Source organism: Cotesia glomerata, linkage group LG1, assembly GCF_020080835.1.
Source record: "Cotesia glomerata isolate CgM1 linkage group LG1, MPM_Cglom_v2.3, whole genome shotgun sequence".
NCBI lineage: Eukaryota > Metazoa > Arthropoda > Insecta > Hymenoptera > Braconidae > Cotesia > Cotesia glomerata.
This window is the reverse complement of record NC_058158.1, coordinates 32,219,202-32,235,462: the sequence shown is the minus strand read 5'-3', so window position 1 is coordinate 32,235,462 and position 16,261 is coordinate 32,219,202. Positions and strand designations below refer to the sequence as shown.

Genomic DNA, 16,261 nt, shown 5'->3' with positions numbered 1-16,261 from the left:
ATCAATATTTATTATCAATAATTAACTTGAATCAGTAAAAAATAATAGTTTAAAAAATAATTATATAGAAATAAAAATGACAACAAAAGCACGGACACAAAATATATCAGCTGGAAAATTTATACTGGTATTATACCAGACGATAGCCTCCAATCATTTTCATCTTGAATGTTTCTTGAAATGCTTTCGACACGTGACTCAAGATCGCAGCAGCGGACAAGTTTTCAAACATAAACAGTATAACCTAAAAAAAAAAGTAAACAGGGTTTTCGCGTGTTTATGTATAATTTTTAGATAGAAAATTAATTGTAAATTGTGCATAAAATTAAATAAAATTTTCAAAATGAAAAGAGAATTGTTTTATGAAATTGTAAAAGATATTGCAAAATTTCAAGGATTGACTCGTGATTGTGCTGACTTATTAATAAGAAAATACGTAGAGTAAGTACTACATATTTTTTAGAAATTGACTTTCAATTAAACTAATAATAAAATTAATTTATATTTTATAGTGTTTCGCCAAATGCTATTCACAGTATTTTATCTGCAGAGATTATGCAGAAAATGAAAACATGTAGGAATAAATTACATGGGATTCGATATAACCATTATGGAAAGTAAGTTTACGCTTTTATTATAGAATTGTTTTATCAATGTTTTATGTTGCGCATAATATTATAATATATAATTTTAATTAAAAATGTTAGATTATAAACAAATTATTATTCCTTATTGAGAGTTCTTGATAATTATATAAAATTTTCTATACAAACAAAAATGTAACAAAGTTTGTAGAACAGGCTGTACATCTGGTAAAAATATAATAATAATAATAATATATACTTTTAATTATTAAATTATTTTAAAAGTTTAATATTTCGAATGAATAATCACTTGAAGCATATAAAATTTTAGAAAAGTACTAATTCAATTCAAAACTTTTTTTATATCATTAATCTATTTTATTTAGATATTTGAAAATTTTGTTGATAATATAACATCCTATAAGTAGTTAATTACATATTTATGTTTTTTTCAGTTACGAGAAAGCAAGAAAGGATGGAGAACGTCCAGGAATAATAGTGAGAATGGCTGCAAAGGCAAATTTACCACCAGCTCTTTTAGCTCGTGTTATTTTAGAGCGCCATTTTCAAAGTACCAATAAAAAATGTAATACTTCTTTTTTATTAATTTCATCATTTATTCATTTAAAAATTTTAAATAATAAGCTACTTATAATTTTTTTTTCTAAATAGTTTCTCGAGGTGATATATCACAACTTATGAAAGACACTACACGTATCCAAGATGTTGATTTGGCTTATGAAATATATTTGGTAATTTAAAATATTAATCACAAATTATTATTTAATTAATAATATTAAAGATTTGAAATTACAGTAAATATATTTAATATTTTTAGTGTGTGTTATACGACGACAGGAATGGACTTATATCGGACTCAGTGTGTTTGTAAGTTTCAGTTTACAGTAATTTATTTACTCGACAAATAATTTATGATGAAATAATTATTTATTTATTTTAATGTCTTACAGAGCGATTGGTAATGAATATGAAGCAAAATTGCAGTATTACCTGGATCAGTGCAATGCATCATATTCAACTGAAGATGATTTAAGAGCACGCGGATATGACAAAACCCCAGACGTTAAACTTGAAATTCCCGTGGCTGTTGATGGTTTTATAATTAATTGGATTGAATCAAAAGGACGTTTCGGATCACCGGATATTCATAAAACCCATGTTAAAGAACAATTTTTAAGTTATTGGAATCGTTTTGGTCCAGGTCTTGTTATCTATTGGTTTGGATTTGTTGACGATATTGCTGAAGCGAATGAAAAAAAATTCATTATCATGGATCATTTCCCTGAAAATATCGTTCATATGAACCCAACCATACCGGAGTTATAATTTGTAATTATATTTATTTCGAATAATTAATTTTAATTTATGACATAACTTCAACGTATTTTAACTGTAAATAATTATTAATTTTTTTTTTTACTGAAATTTCCAATATTCACAATAACTGTGAAATTTTTAATAACTGACGTTAATTTTGATTGTAAAATGACAAACATATCATTACAGGGGGGATGGAATTGTAAATTTTACTCGAATTCTATTTTATAAAAATAAATTATTAATATACAAAGACTTAATTGTAAATTTCTATAAAGTTATGCTTATAATTAATGAAGAACGTGAATTTTATTGAACAATAAAAGCTTGTGATGTAAATTATTATAACACAGTTGATGATAATTTTTAATGTGTCGTTTAAATAAGAATTTTATTTTAAACATTATTTTATTGATAAAACACTAATTTAAATATTTCACTTCAAAAAATTATTTTTTGTCAAGAACTGTCTTAAATATTGAGTTTTCATTTTGTTTTTAATCGAGTCCATGAAAACTCTGCTAATAACTGCGCGTCAGGAAAATAAATAAACTCGAAAATGTGTTTATATTTAATTAAGTATGATTTATTTAATGAAAGTATATTATTTTAATAATATTTTCCAGCTGATAATAAATCATTTTTTCGAATGAAGTTGAACATAATCTGTATGATAAAAAACACGGTTTATTATAAATATAACAAATATGTAAGCCTGAAAATAAAAATAATTACTTTTAAATAAGACAGTTATGTAGTTCCCGAGTTGTATCGGTTTGAGTAACAGTAAATTCAGCTGAAAACATAATGGAGGATGAAGAAAGAAAAATAGTACAAGAAACATACCTTTTGCAAGCATTAGATAAACTAGGACAAGGTTCTCGATTTCTTTGGATTATTTTCGCCATTAATATGTTCATAGCCGTACTCGATGGAATGAATTGTATGTCATATGTTTTTATAACTGAGGTTGGTTTATTTCTTCTTTCTTTATTATTGTGAAGAAAAAAAACGGAGCAAAGTAATTACTTCTTACTTCTTGTATATTTAACATTTATTCATTACAAATATCTAATCGAGGGTGTACTTAAAAGACACCTGACTATTGGTGTTTTATTCCAGAGCTTGTAAATGCAAATTGGACTACTGGCCAGCTCAAAAGTGTATTTCCTGTTGATAAATGTCAAAAATATGATTACGATTACAAAAATCTAGCGGAGTTGGGGTATGATAAAGCTATAAAATCTATCGAGAATCTTGAGCTTAAACCAACGACTATTCAATGTACATCGTTTTCGTTTAATGACAGTGAACGGCATACAATTGTGAACGAGGTATGCTTCTAACGTGAAATATTATATTCCGAGCAAAAAAACTAATACTAAATTATTAAAATAATTTTTTTTCTCCGTAAATTTTATCTATAATAAATTTTTAATTTATTTTGCTTTATTAATATTTAATATTTAAGTCATTATTTAATAAAGCAAACTAAAAACAGTTTTATATTTTCGCTAGTGGGAATTGGTTTGCGAAAAAAATTTATATCGAGCGAACACATTTTTAGTCTATGCACTGGGAATGAGTTTTGGTTCAGGCATATTAGGTACTTATTCCGACCGATATGGACGTAAAAATTCTTTGATAGTCAGTATAATATTACAAGTTATTTTTGGACCTTTAACTGCATTTGTCCCATGGTTTTGGGCATATATGATTTGCAGATTTTTCACAGGACTGAGTATAAGCGCTATGGCTTCTTCAGCGTATACACTTTGTATGTAATAATTGTTATTATGAAACTTTTAGTTTCATATTTAAAATATTATATAATTTCAGTGTCAGAAGTAACCCAAAATAATATGAGGAAAAGTTTATCAGCTTCTATCGATTCAACATTTTCTGTTGGGACTTTTTTGCTGACAGGTATGGCCTTTTTTTTATCAGAGTGGCGATATCTACAACTAGCATTATCATGTTTTGTTCTTCCGATTGTTATTCTTATATGGTACGTAAGTATTGAAATTTTAATCGAAAATTAAGTTAGCCGACTTTTAAAAATTTTTATAAATTTTTTTATTAAGAAAATTATGAAAAAAAAAATAAGAAAAAAAATTTCATTTGTAAAAAACTTGAAAAACTTTAAGTGCAATTTAAAAAAAATATTTTTTTGTTCCAATTTAATAAATGGAAAAAAATAAAAAAATTAGAAACGTCGGATAACTTTAGTATTATAAATTTTAATACTAAATATAATATACATAATAACTTATATTTTTATTAGTTTTATGCCTGAATCACCTCGTTGGCTCATATCCCAAAATCGACATGAAGAAGCTCAAAAAATTATTGAAAAATATGATAAATCTTTTGTTATGCCACCGATTTCTATCATGGAAACTTCAACAATAAAAAGAAACTCAGTATCATCGTCATTTGTAAAATTGGAAAAACAAAAAAATTTCTTTTATTGCAATACCGAAAGCTTGAGAATTTTATTTACAAACTCAGATTTGAGAAAAAAAATTTTGATTGCGTATATTTTATTTTACGTGTCTACAACTATCTCTTATTCACTCAGTAAGAATTTCCAGTAACTCAATGAATTTTTAATTATATACTAAAGATAATTTTTTTTTTGAATTTCAGTTTTTAACAGTGATAACTTGAAATTAGACCGTTTCATTTATATGTCAGTGATAGCAGCAACTGAATTGACAGCTCACTTTGTGGCATTAGTGCTTCTGATATATTTAAGTTGTCGGAAAACACTTGTTTTAACTTACACAATTGGATTTATTTTCATGATGGCTATTCCGGCTATTCCAGAAGAAAGTAAAAGCATAATGATGGGATTTGCACTGATTGCTAAATTTTGTTTGTCTATTATTTATACCTCCAAACTTGTTCTTATAGCCAAATTATTCCCTACCTCTGTTAAGAATACTGCCATGGGCACATGTATATTATTTTCTGAAATAGGGGGTCTCACTACACCGTACATTGTTGATATACTTGGAAGTGTTGCATATTGGGCACCAACAACTCTTTGCGGGGTTTTATCTCTTTTCGCTGGAATTCTTTGTCTTCTGATACCTCGAATTAAACCAAAGGACCAGTGTGATTTCGATGTGAATAGACAAATAACTGGATCTGATAAAATTTTTAATCAAGTATACAGTACTAATATGTAGCTGATTTAACTAAAATATAATATAATAATTTATATAAGAAGAACTCAAGCTGAATTAATATTTTTTATTTTTATAGTTGCAAATTACTACTATTTTATAAATGTACTGATATTTATTTTATAAATGATCAAAATCAGGTCTGAATATTAAAAAAAAAAAAAATTAAATGAAATCACTCATAAAATATCTTTCTTTTTGTATTTTTTTATTTTATTATTATTATTATTCAAATTTATTTCATTAAAGATTGTTTGTACAGTATATGTGTATATTTATACAAAAGAAGAAAAAAAAAAATTTTTATTTAAACAATTGCCATAGCATGTATCAAAATCGTTATTACAGTCCGTTGCACTTGAAATTAATTTTCCGTGCTTCTTATTATTCAGTAGAGGATATCTTAACAGTAATTCATAAAAAATATAAATTGAAATCAGTCTTAAACTGTAATTTTATTGTTGATGTGCTTTTTATAAAAAGTTTTAAGTTTTATAAAACAAAATAAAAAGTAAATTTATTGATGGTCCAAAAAAAAAGTTTAAAAAATGATGAAGGGTAGAGATGAAATGGATATAAAAAAAAGATGTTTTCTGCAAGCTGTTGATCAATTAGGACAAGGGTCCACAGTTCTTTGGATTTTACTTATCATGAATCTTTCAACAACATTTTTATTCGGGATAAATTCAATGTCTTACGTTTTCATCACTGAAGTAAGTCGTGATTTTTTTAATGAAAAAACATTTTTTTTTCATATTCTTCAAATATATAACCAAGTGAATCGTTTTTCAGGTACCCAAATATTGGTGTTCTCCTCCAGAGCTTGTGAAAGCTAACTGGACGATAGATCAAATAAAAAATATAACTGCTGTCGATGATTGCCATTCTTACAAATACAATTATACTTACTTAGCAAGTAAAGGATACGATAAAGTTTCACGATATGTAAAAGATGTCAAGTTTTTACCAAGTATAGATTCTTGTTCGTCATTTACTTTCGATGAGAGTAAACGATCAACAATTGTCAATGAGGTTTGCTTTCAATTATTAATTGTTATAAGTTATAACTTATAAATAATACATAGTAATAAAATTTAATATGTATTCTTATCTACAGTGGAGCTTAGTGTGTGACAGAAAATTATATCGAGCAAATACATTTCTCGTATATTCACTTGGAATAGTCACTGGTTCTGGACTATTGGGTACTTATGCAGATAAATATGGAAGAAAAAATTCTTTGATTATCAGTATAATCTTTCAAGTTATTGCTGGGCCAGCGAGTGCACTAGTACCGTGGTTTTGGGCTTATATGGTATTCCGATTTTTTACCGGATTTAGCGTGGGGGCGATGTATTCTTCAGCATTTACGATCTGTAAGAATTATTTATTAAAAATATATTTATAAATTATTTAAGAATAGGATCCAAATAATTTTATTGACTAAATTATTAATTTTGTTTTTTGAATATATTTATGACTATATTTAAGACTAATTGATGATTATACTACTATAATACGATAATTTAATTTTTTGAGAGATTGTTAATCTGTACTTTAAGAAATTAGAACCCTTGGAAATGTTTCAATTACGAAATTTGTATTCTAGTATCCGAAATCGCAAAAGGCAACAGAAGAAAATTTTTTGCAGCAGGTCTTGATGCTTCTTTTTCATTTGGAACATTCTTTTTGATCGGCATGGCGTATTTTTTGCCGAATTGGCGCCAACTACAATTAGCTATGTCATGCTTCATTCTTCCAATGATAATTCTAATTTGGTAAGTAATTTATTTACAATTTTATAAATTATAATTGAATTATGTGTTAAAAAACTGTATCAATCTATATTATTAAGAGAATAAGAAAAATTTTGTGTCCAGGATAGTCATACGATAAAATCGGTATTTTTAGTGAAATTTAGTGTCATTGCAAAGGTCTTGACTTGAATTTGTGCCTTTTCAAGGTTTCATATCATTCTCACCAATCGTCAATTTATGATGATAAGTATTTAGGCTGCATTTGAAAATGCTCTTTCTCTAGATACATAATTAAGAAATGACCTTGTATCTTGAGAACTATTGTCATTTTTAAAGATATAAGCTCACCCCGACATTATACTCATTGAGACCTTTCATTTGAGTACCCACATCAATTTTTCATATATTTATTTATATTATATACATTAGGGTGCTTTTTTTTTCAACTATTTTTTTTTTTTCAGTCCCATCGTGAAATTTTGTTGCGAGTACCCAAAAAAAAAATACCCTGAAAGTTTAGGCCCTTAATATTAATATTAAGACATTGACCCAGAAGTTTAAAGATTTCCCATTGCTTCGAGCATTGCTTCGACCGTGGACGGGTTTTTTTTTCAGAATTGAATGCTCTACAAAAGTTTTCATTGCGGCCAAGCCGTAACTTGAACCGGCGAGGTAGTACAGGCCTCTAAACTTGATTTTTCCATGAAATTCGCGTTTTTTCGCATTTATCTCGTGAATGACAAGAGCTACAGAAAATGGGAATGACAAACTTGTAGAGCATTCAATTTCCTACAAAAGACCTTGAGCACCAAGTCGTTAAAATAAAAATTTTCAGAGATATTTAATGATGAATTTTTAGTAATTTCAAATGTTTATCGAAAATGGCGTCAAATTATAAAAAATATCTTTTAAAAATATCATTAAATATCTCCGAAAATACTGATTTTAGCGACTTGGTGCTAATTAAGACCTTTTTTGTAGGAAATTAAATGCTCTACAAGTTTGTCATTCACATTTTTTCTGTAGCTCTTGTCATTCACGAGATAAATGCGAAAAAACGCCAATTTCATGGAAAAATCAAGTTTAGAGGCCTGTACGACCTCGCCGGTTCGAGTTACGGCTTGGCCGCAATGGACACTTTTGTAGAGCATTCAATTCCGAAAATAACCCGTTCACGGTCGAAGCAATGCTGTGAAATATATACCACTGAACTATAGAAATTTAAACATAAAAAAATCAAAATTTCTATATTTTTTTAAGGGAAAATCTTTAAACGTCTGGTTCGAGGTCTTAATATTAATATTAAGGGCCCAAACTTTCAGGGTATTTTTTTTTTTGGTACTTGCAACAAAATTTCGCGATGGGACTGAAAAAAAAAAATAGTTGAAAAAAAAAGCACCCTAATATACATGTATATATGAAAAATATATCAAAATGCATGTGGGTACTCAAATGAAAGATCTTGATGAGTGTAACATCGGGATGAGCTTATATTTTTAAAAACGTCAATATTTAAGAAAGTACAGTCCAATTTAACAAAAGTAATTATTTAATAAAGCAAAATTTTATTTATTTATAGTTCACAAGTCACGGCAGTCACATAGTGACTGCAAGGTTGCTAGTTTAAATTAATCTTTTGCATAAAAATATTTTTTTTCAGGTGGATTCCCGAGTCGCCTAGGTGGTTAATCTCTCAGAACCGTTACGACGAAGCTCAGAAGATAATTGAAAAGTATTGTAAATCGTTTGTCATGACCCAAACTTCTGCTGCAGAAAACCAAACGAATGATTCTACTTTATCATCTTCAGAATGTTCTCCAACGTTGGAAGAAAAAAAAGGGTTCTTTAAGCGAAATTCCGAAAGCTTGCGAATCCTGTTCACGCAATCAGATTTAAGAAAAAAAATTTTGTTCATGCATTTTTCATATTACGTAACAGCAGTCGTAAGCTTGACACTCGGTGGGTATTAAAGCTATTAATATTTTCAAATTTTAATTTTTTTTGTTTATCAAAAGATGATAAAATATTGTTGTTTTTTTTTCTTTTCAGCTTTTAATGTTGATAATTTTAAATCAAATCGTTATATTTATTTATCAATACTTTCAATTAATGAAGTGATAGCCAATTTAGCAACTTCAGTAGTCTTGATGTTCATAAGCTGTCGAAAGACACTTATTATAAATTACTTTATCGGAAGCAGTTTAATGATGGCAATTATTGCAGTTCCCGAAGACAATAGAAATATAATCGTTGGATTAGCATTAACAGCAAAATTTTGTACATCAGCAGGTTTTACTACTAACTTGGTTCTCAATTCAGAGTTATTCCCCACGAACGTCCGGAATACGGCATTTGGTACCTGCATAGTAATGGGACAATTAGGTTCTTTAACCGCGCCGTATGTTATTGACTTACTTGGTAGTCTGATTTGGTATGCTCCGACCACATTTTGCGGACTATTGTCTCTCAAAGTTGGACTGCTGGGACTTTTGACGCCACTGACAAAAATAGATGATGAAAATGATTGTACTGTCGTTAAAAATCGATTTAATACGATAGAAATTCACAGAGGAGGATAATATATGCAACAGTATTAATATCATAAAGTTTTTACAAAATATTGTGTAAATTTTTCTTTTAAATTATTTTTTTTTAAATAAATTTTAAGATTTTCATCGCTTCAATTGATAAAAAAAATATTGATTTTTCTTATATGTTTTTCTTCACTTTTTTGTTGTTGAAAAAAATAAAATAAAATCGCAAATTATTTTTGAAAAAAGTTAATTCAACCATAAATTAAGCATATTGATCATTTTTAGGTAATTAAGAATTATTAAAGTTTATCGGTACTTGTGATTTAGCACGATTTATATTGACACACTGATAAATGACATGTTATGTTATTTCATTTGTATTTTTGCAAGTTTTTTTGATTAAAGATTCTTTAGACAGTATCATGTATTGACACAAGATTAAAAAAAATTTTCTTTAGAGAGCTTCATAAGTGAACTGAGCAGCTATAGGTCATCATTGAGAATCATTTTGGATAACTAAATTTCAAAACGTTTAAAATCTTAATGAGCCTAATTTATTGTGTCATAATAGTGATTAGAAGATAAATAAAGTTAGTTTGAATATAAATAATTCTTAGGAATGTGGAACAATTGCAAAAGTTTATAAAGTCATAGTTCATCGATGTTTTTACAAATAAAAAATTATTGAAGCTACAAGCCAAACAAAATTTAATCAATAATGGAAAATAAGGAAGAAAAATTAGCGAAAAAAAAAGCCCTTTTAAAAGCTATAGACGACTTAGGAGAAAGGTCTGCATTTCTTTGGATTATTTTTGTCACCAATTTTCTGACAATGATATTATTTGGATTGAATGCTACGTCTTATATTTTTATCACTGAGGTTTGTATTAGTGACTATTTTTGCGTAATACTAAATTAATCTTCATTGCATGTTCTTTCAGATACCCGAATTTTTTTGTTCTATCCCAGAGCTTACAAGAAAAAAGTGGACCATAGAACAAATCAAAAACGTTTCTATTACTAATAAATGTCAAAAATATGATTATAATTATACACAATTTGCGGAGTTAGGATACGATGAAGCCCTAAAATACATTGCGAACAGTGAATCAAATCCTCATATAATTTTCTGCCCATCGCTTACATTCGAAGAAAGTGGAAGATCAACAATTATAAATGAGGTACATATTAAATTTAAATATTATTATGATTCACGTATGTTAAAAATTGACTAAAGTTCATAGTATTTTTGATAGTGGGATCTAGTCTGTGATAGAAGTTTATGTCGACCACTTACATATTCAATGTTCGCATTCGGGATGACGTTTGGTTCAGGTATATTAGGTATATATGCAGACAAACATGGACGGAAAACTTCATTAATTATTAGTATAATATTGCAAACAATTGTTGGTCCTGCAAGTGCATTGGTTCCCTGGTTTTGGGCATTTATCATTTTTAAATTTCTCACTGGAGTAAGCATAGGCGCGATGTATTCTTCTGCATACACTATATGTAAATTGTTTCTTAAAAAAATTTTTAATTTTAAACTTATTATTCAATATTGTAATAAAAACTATAATATTTTTTCTTGCAGTAACAGAAGTTGCTAGAAGTAAAAGAATAAAGGTGTTTGCAGCTATTTTGGATGCTACATATTCGATTGGTACTTATTTCGTTATAGGTATGGCTTATGTCTTACCAAATTGGAGACATTTACAATTAGCAATATCATGTTTCATTCTTCCAATGATAATTCTAATTTGGTAAGTAATTTATTTAGAATTTTATAAATTATAATTGCAATTATACTCATGAGTATATGCGTAAAAAAAATCTGTATTAATTTGAAGTAATCTTTTACATAAAAATATTTTTCTTCAGGTGGATCCCCGAGTCGCCTAAATGGTTAATCTCTCAGAACCGTTACGACGAAGCTCAGAAGATAATTGAAAAGTATTGTAAATCGTTCGTCATGACCCAAACTCCTGCTGCAGAAAACCAAACGAATGATTCTACTCTATCATCTTCAGAATGTTCTCCAACGTTGGAAGAAAAAAAAGGGTTCTTTATGCGAAATTCCGAAAGCTTGCGAATCCTGTTCACGCAATCAGATTTAAGGAAAAAAATTTTGTTCATGTACTTTTCATATTACGTAACTTCAGTTATTAGTTATTCGCTTGGTAAGAAATTTGACTTATCTTCTTGAGTTTTTAACAATACAATACCATTATATTTAATATTGTTTTTTCATTTCAGCTTTTAATGTAGACAATTTTAAATCAGATCGTTATATCTATCTATCAATAATATCAATAATTGATATAATAGCCCACCTGACAACTTCGATAATTTTGATATTTTTGAGTTGTCGAAAATCGCTTATTATGATGTATGTAATTGGATTCATTGTTATGATAACTATCCTAGCTGTTCCAGTGGAAAGGAAAATTATAATAGTAGCGTTGGCTTTAGTATCTAAGTTTTGTTTTTCAGTGAGTTTTACTGCTAATTTAGTGCTAAATTCAGAATTGTTTCCGACTATTGTCAGAAATACAGCCTTTGGAACATGTTTAGTTCTGTCACAACTAGGTTCCATGAGCGCACCTTTCGTTGTCGATATACTTGGTAGTGTTACCTGGTGGCTCCCTACCACATTTTGTAGTGTACTAGCACTTTTTGCAGCATTTTTGTGTATTATTACCCCTCTAACAAAAATAGATGAAGAAAACGAGTGTAATAAAATAAAAAAATAATTAAAATTAAAAAAAAAAATATAAAAAATCAAAGCTTACTGTAGTAAATTTAAAATTTGATAATGTAATGTCGCTGATTTTTTATAAAAATAAATATTATTAATTTGACAAATTTTTTTTTATAAATAGAAAAATCATTTTATGTCTACGACAAAACGTCAGTAGATGCTGAAGTAATATAGTACGTAATGACGGTAGTAGGATAAAATATAATGGAAATTTTACTTTATAAATCATTAAGGTTTAAAAGTAGTAATTTAGTATATGATTTACAAAAACATAACTAAATATTTGTTTGAGTCTTATAATAAATACGTTATAACGACTAGACAGTGCTATTTATAAAATTGATAAAAATTGAATTCATTACTTATGACGAAGCTGTCTAAATTATAAATTACAAATCATTAACTTATTATTTTTGGACTTAAAATGCCATAAAATGGATTTCATTGCAATCAAATCCCAAGAGAATCATATGACATTGTGATAAGCAACAACATTTCATATCGTCTTATATAATAAAAAAAGTATCATGCTATTCTTGGATAAATAAAGTAAACAAAATTTACACTTTATATTAGATGAAATCAACTAAATTCATGAATGGAGTATTCTTATATTCTCTTCTGAAAAGAAATTAGGAACGTATTGAAAATAGAACAAGCATCAATAATAATCATTTTAATGTTACATTCAATACGTGTTTTTCATAATATTTTTTTATGTTTATATTATTACTAAACTGTTTTATTTAATGGAAATTTTCATCAACTGATCAAAACTATAAAAAAATAAATGCTCTAATATGTGTACCATCTTTAATTGAATTATTGTCTTAGTGAAATTAAAAAAGTTATATAAAAGTATTTTGCTAATAATTTTATTAGAAAAGGTTCGTCGGATTTTTTTTTGTGTCGGTTAAAATTCATAGTAGTTAACCCGGAGGTTAATTGATCTTAGAACATTTAGTGGGAGAAAAAATCTTACAGTAATTATTTGTGATCGTGCTAAAGTGAAAACGAGCGACTTGTAGAGCTTCGATGTAAAAAAATATTATGGTTGTAGATAAATAACATCTTATTATATATAAAGTTGACGATTTGTTCATATAATAAAATTAATTTCAAAAGTGATTTTTTTTATCTAATAATTAAGTACGTAAACCTCAATTACGCTTAAACAAATATAAAGTTATTATAGTTAAATAAATCAAGTTAATATATTATATAAAGTAATAAAAGTTACATAACAGTTAAATAAACAATGAAGAATAATGAAAAAAATTTAGCACGAGAAAAGTGTCTTCTCCAAGCTGTAGATGAACTAGGCCAAGGCTCGTCATTAGTTTGGATTGTTTTTATCATTAATCTTTTTACATTACAATTGTTTGGATTAAACTCTATGGCCTATGTTTTTATTGCAGAGGTTTGTACAATTTTTTTTAATCTATATTTGAAAGGATTTTAAATTATTACTAAATACTTCATGTTGTTTATCTGAATAGATACCCGAGTTTCGCTGCTTTATTCCTGAACTATCGGATGCAAATTGGACGACGGATCAAATCAATGAGATTTCTATTTTTGATACTTGCCAGCACTATGATCATAACCATACTCATCTAGCAAATTTGGGCTATGACAGAGCTGTACAATTTGTCGAAGAATTAGAATTTTTGCCAAACATAATTTCCTGTTCTTCATTTACTTTTGATAATGAAAGATCAACAATTGTTGATGAAGTAGGTAGTCAATACAAAATATTACATGTAACTTGTTTAGCATATTTTGACTGCACAGAAAAAAAAATGTTCTTGAATCAAGTAAATAATTTTGAAGAACTTAATGTTCTTGATTTGAGCAGAAACATTCTTGATTTAAGGAAATTTTTCTTGATTTGAGAAAATTTTACTTGATTCAAGAATTTTTCGTCTTGATTCAAGACAATTACTCTCTTCAAAATTATATTCTTGGTTCAAGAATTTTTCTCTTGAATCGAGTTAATTTTTTTTTTCAGTGTGATTATAAATTTTTTGTTCTTTTTGTTTGATAGTGGGAACTGGTATGCGAAAAAAAATTGTATCGAGCAACCACATTTTTACTTTACGCATTAGGAATCACTTGTGGTTCTGGAATTTTGGGCATTTATTCAGACGCATATGGACGAAAGAAATCATTGGTCATCAGTATAGTATTACAAGTTATAGCTGGACCAGCAAGTGCACTAGCCCCTTGGTTCTGGGCATATTCTCTTTGTAGGTTTATTACTGGAATGAGTACTGGAGGGATGTATTCTTCTGCATTCACTATCCGTAAGAAAATTATAGCTTGACTGTAATACGCTTTGATGAAATAATGGAAACAGTGAAATAAAAATTTACTCAAATGTTTCAGTGTCAGAAATTGCAAAAGATAAAAGAAGAAAAGTTTTCGCAGCTTCTATCGATTCAACATTTTCAATTGGAATTTTTTTCCTCATCGGTATAGCTCATTTTTTAACTAACTGGCGGCAGATACAATTGGGAATATCATGTTTCTTAATTCCGATAATTGTTCTTATTTGGTGAGTTTTAAGTGCTTAAATACTTAGTAAAATGTATTTATTTATTTTTCAAGCATTAGTGTTAACATTGTTTTCGATAAATTGGTTACTTAATAACCATAACTGATTATTATTTTCAGGTTCATTCCAGAGTCGCCAAGATGGTTAATCGCACAGAATCGTTATGATGAAGCTCAAAAAATAATTGAAAAATATCATAAATCATTTGCAATGACACTGAGCTCCTCTGAAGAGAATAAAAAAAAAGAATCCCAATTATCATCGATTGCAAATATTCCTGTGATTAAAAATATTTCTGCCCCCCCGAAAAAAGAAGGGAGTTTTTTCAGGCGTAATTTTGGAAGCTTAGGAATTTTGTTAACAACTTCCGATCTAAGAAGAAAAATTTTGTTCATGTACTTTTCATATTATGTTACCACGGTAGTAAGCTTATCACTAGGTGAGAATTCACACTTTACGAATTTCTCAAAAAATTTAAATGTAATAATTAAATAAATATTATTTATTATTTTCAGTTTTCAGTATCGATAACTTCAAAGCAGATCGCTATATTTACATGTCAGTAGTAGCGCTTAATGAAATAATTGCACATGTGGGGATTTTAGTAGTCCTCATGTTTGTGAGTCCTCGAAAACTACTGGTTATCGTATACATGATTGGGGCCGTTTTGACAATTTCCATTTTGGCGGCTTCAGAGGAAAATAAAACTATGATTATGGGACTAGCATTGGCTGCTAGATTTTGCACATCAGCTAGTTTTACGATTAATTTAGTACTTACTACAGAATTATTTTCCAGTAACGTCAGAAATACTGCCTTAGGAACCTGTGTTGTAACGGGTCAACTTGGATCGTTGACGGCTCCATATATTGTTGACATACTAGGAAGCATTGCATTTTGGGTGCCAACAACTCTTTGCAGTATTTTATTCCTCTTGGCTAGTCTTTTCGGCCTTATTTTACCTCGGCCGGAACTTGAAGAAGAAGAAAATCCACTGGGTGTGAAAGAAGATGTAACTAAATCTTAGCGAAATTTTAGTGCAATTTATTTACATTAAAAATAATGAATTATAAAACTCAATAAAAATTTTTGAAAAAAAAAAAAAAATTTATAAAATTTTTCCGTACAATATTTAGAAAGTTAAATTAATAAATTTAAAGTATTTTTACAAAATAACTTCTCAATTATATAAATGATTTAAAAAATAAGCGGCTCAATTGTTTGGATAATAAAACCTATTTTTGGTGATTAAGTGGACTAAATTATTTATTACATCATTAATTTTTTTCTGTACATAAGAGATAAAAAATCTTTTAAAATTCAAAAATATTCCACAAAAATGATTCTAAATTGCGATAACACTTGACGGTTTATGTAATGTAAGATTAAAAAAAATACTTTGATATCTTTAACAACAAAATAAACAAAAGTGGTTTGGGCCACTAATTATCATTGAAAAAATGACTCTTGTATTTGACTGAAAAACATCCATGATCATACTCTCTAATATTTTTTAAATACAACAGAAAGCACAAT

The 16,261-nt window shown here is 27.9% G+C and overlaps 3 protein-coding genes across 3 annotated transcripts; all 3 read left to right on the top strand.

Annotated features, from left to right (window-relative positions):
* Positions 1-238: 238 nt before the first annotated feature.
* Positions 239-2,213, top strand: LOC123259686 (CDAN1-interacting nuclease 1). The gene is made up of 6 exons (XM_044720324.1): positions 239-441; positions 513-617; positions 1,040-1,170; positions 1,257-1,336; positions 1,423-1,472; positions 1,556-2,213. The coding sequence occupies exons 1-6, from the start codon at positions 344-346 to the stop codon at positions 1,929-1,931; spliced, it is 840 nt and encodes a 279-aa protein (XP_044576259.1). The 5' UTR covers positions 239-343; the 3' UTR covers positions 1,932-2,213.
* A 137-nt stretch (positions 2,214-2,350) lies between these two features.
* LOC123275123 lies at positions 2,351-16,231 on the top strand. Its single transcript, XM_044743044.1, has 19 exons — positions 2,351-2,891; positions 3,017-3,256; positions 3,441-3,699; positions 3,762-3,930; positions 4,207-4,502; positions 4,572-5,115; positions 5,462-5,522; positions 5,906-6,145; positions 6,231-6,489; positions 6,723-6,891; positions 8,531-8,710; positions 9,071-9,396; positions 10,121-10,284; positions 10,346-10,585; positions 10,661-10,919; positions 11,002-11,170; positions 11,289-11,559; positions 15,137-15,164; positions 15,241-16,231. Exons 1-19 carry the CDS (start codon positions 2,730-2,732, stop codon positions 15,750-15,752), a joined length of 4,548 nt encoding a protein of 1,515 aa, XP_044598979.1. The 5' UTR covers positions 2,351-2,729; the 3' UTR covers positions 15,753-16,231.
* LOC123259650 (organic cation transporter protein-like) lies at positions 5,635-9,483 on the top strand. The gene is made up of 6 exons (XM_044720286.1): positions 5,635-5,826; positions 5,906-6,145; positions 6,231-6,489; positions 6,723-6,891; positions 8,531-8,829; positions 8,920-9,483. Exons 1-6 carry the CDS (start codon positions 5,662-5,664, stop codon positions 9,447-9,449), a joined length of 1,662 nt encoding a protein of 553 aa, XP_044576221.1. The 5' UTR covers positions 5,635-5,661; the 3' UTR covers positions 9,450-9,483.
* Positions 16,232-16,261: the final 30 nt, after the last annotated feature.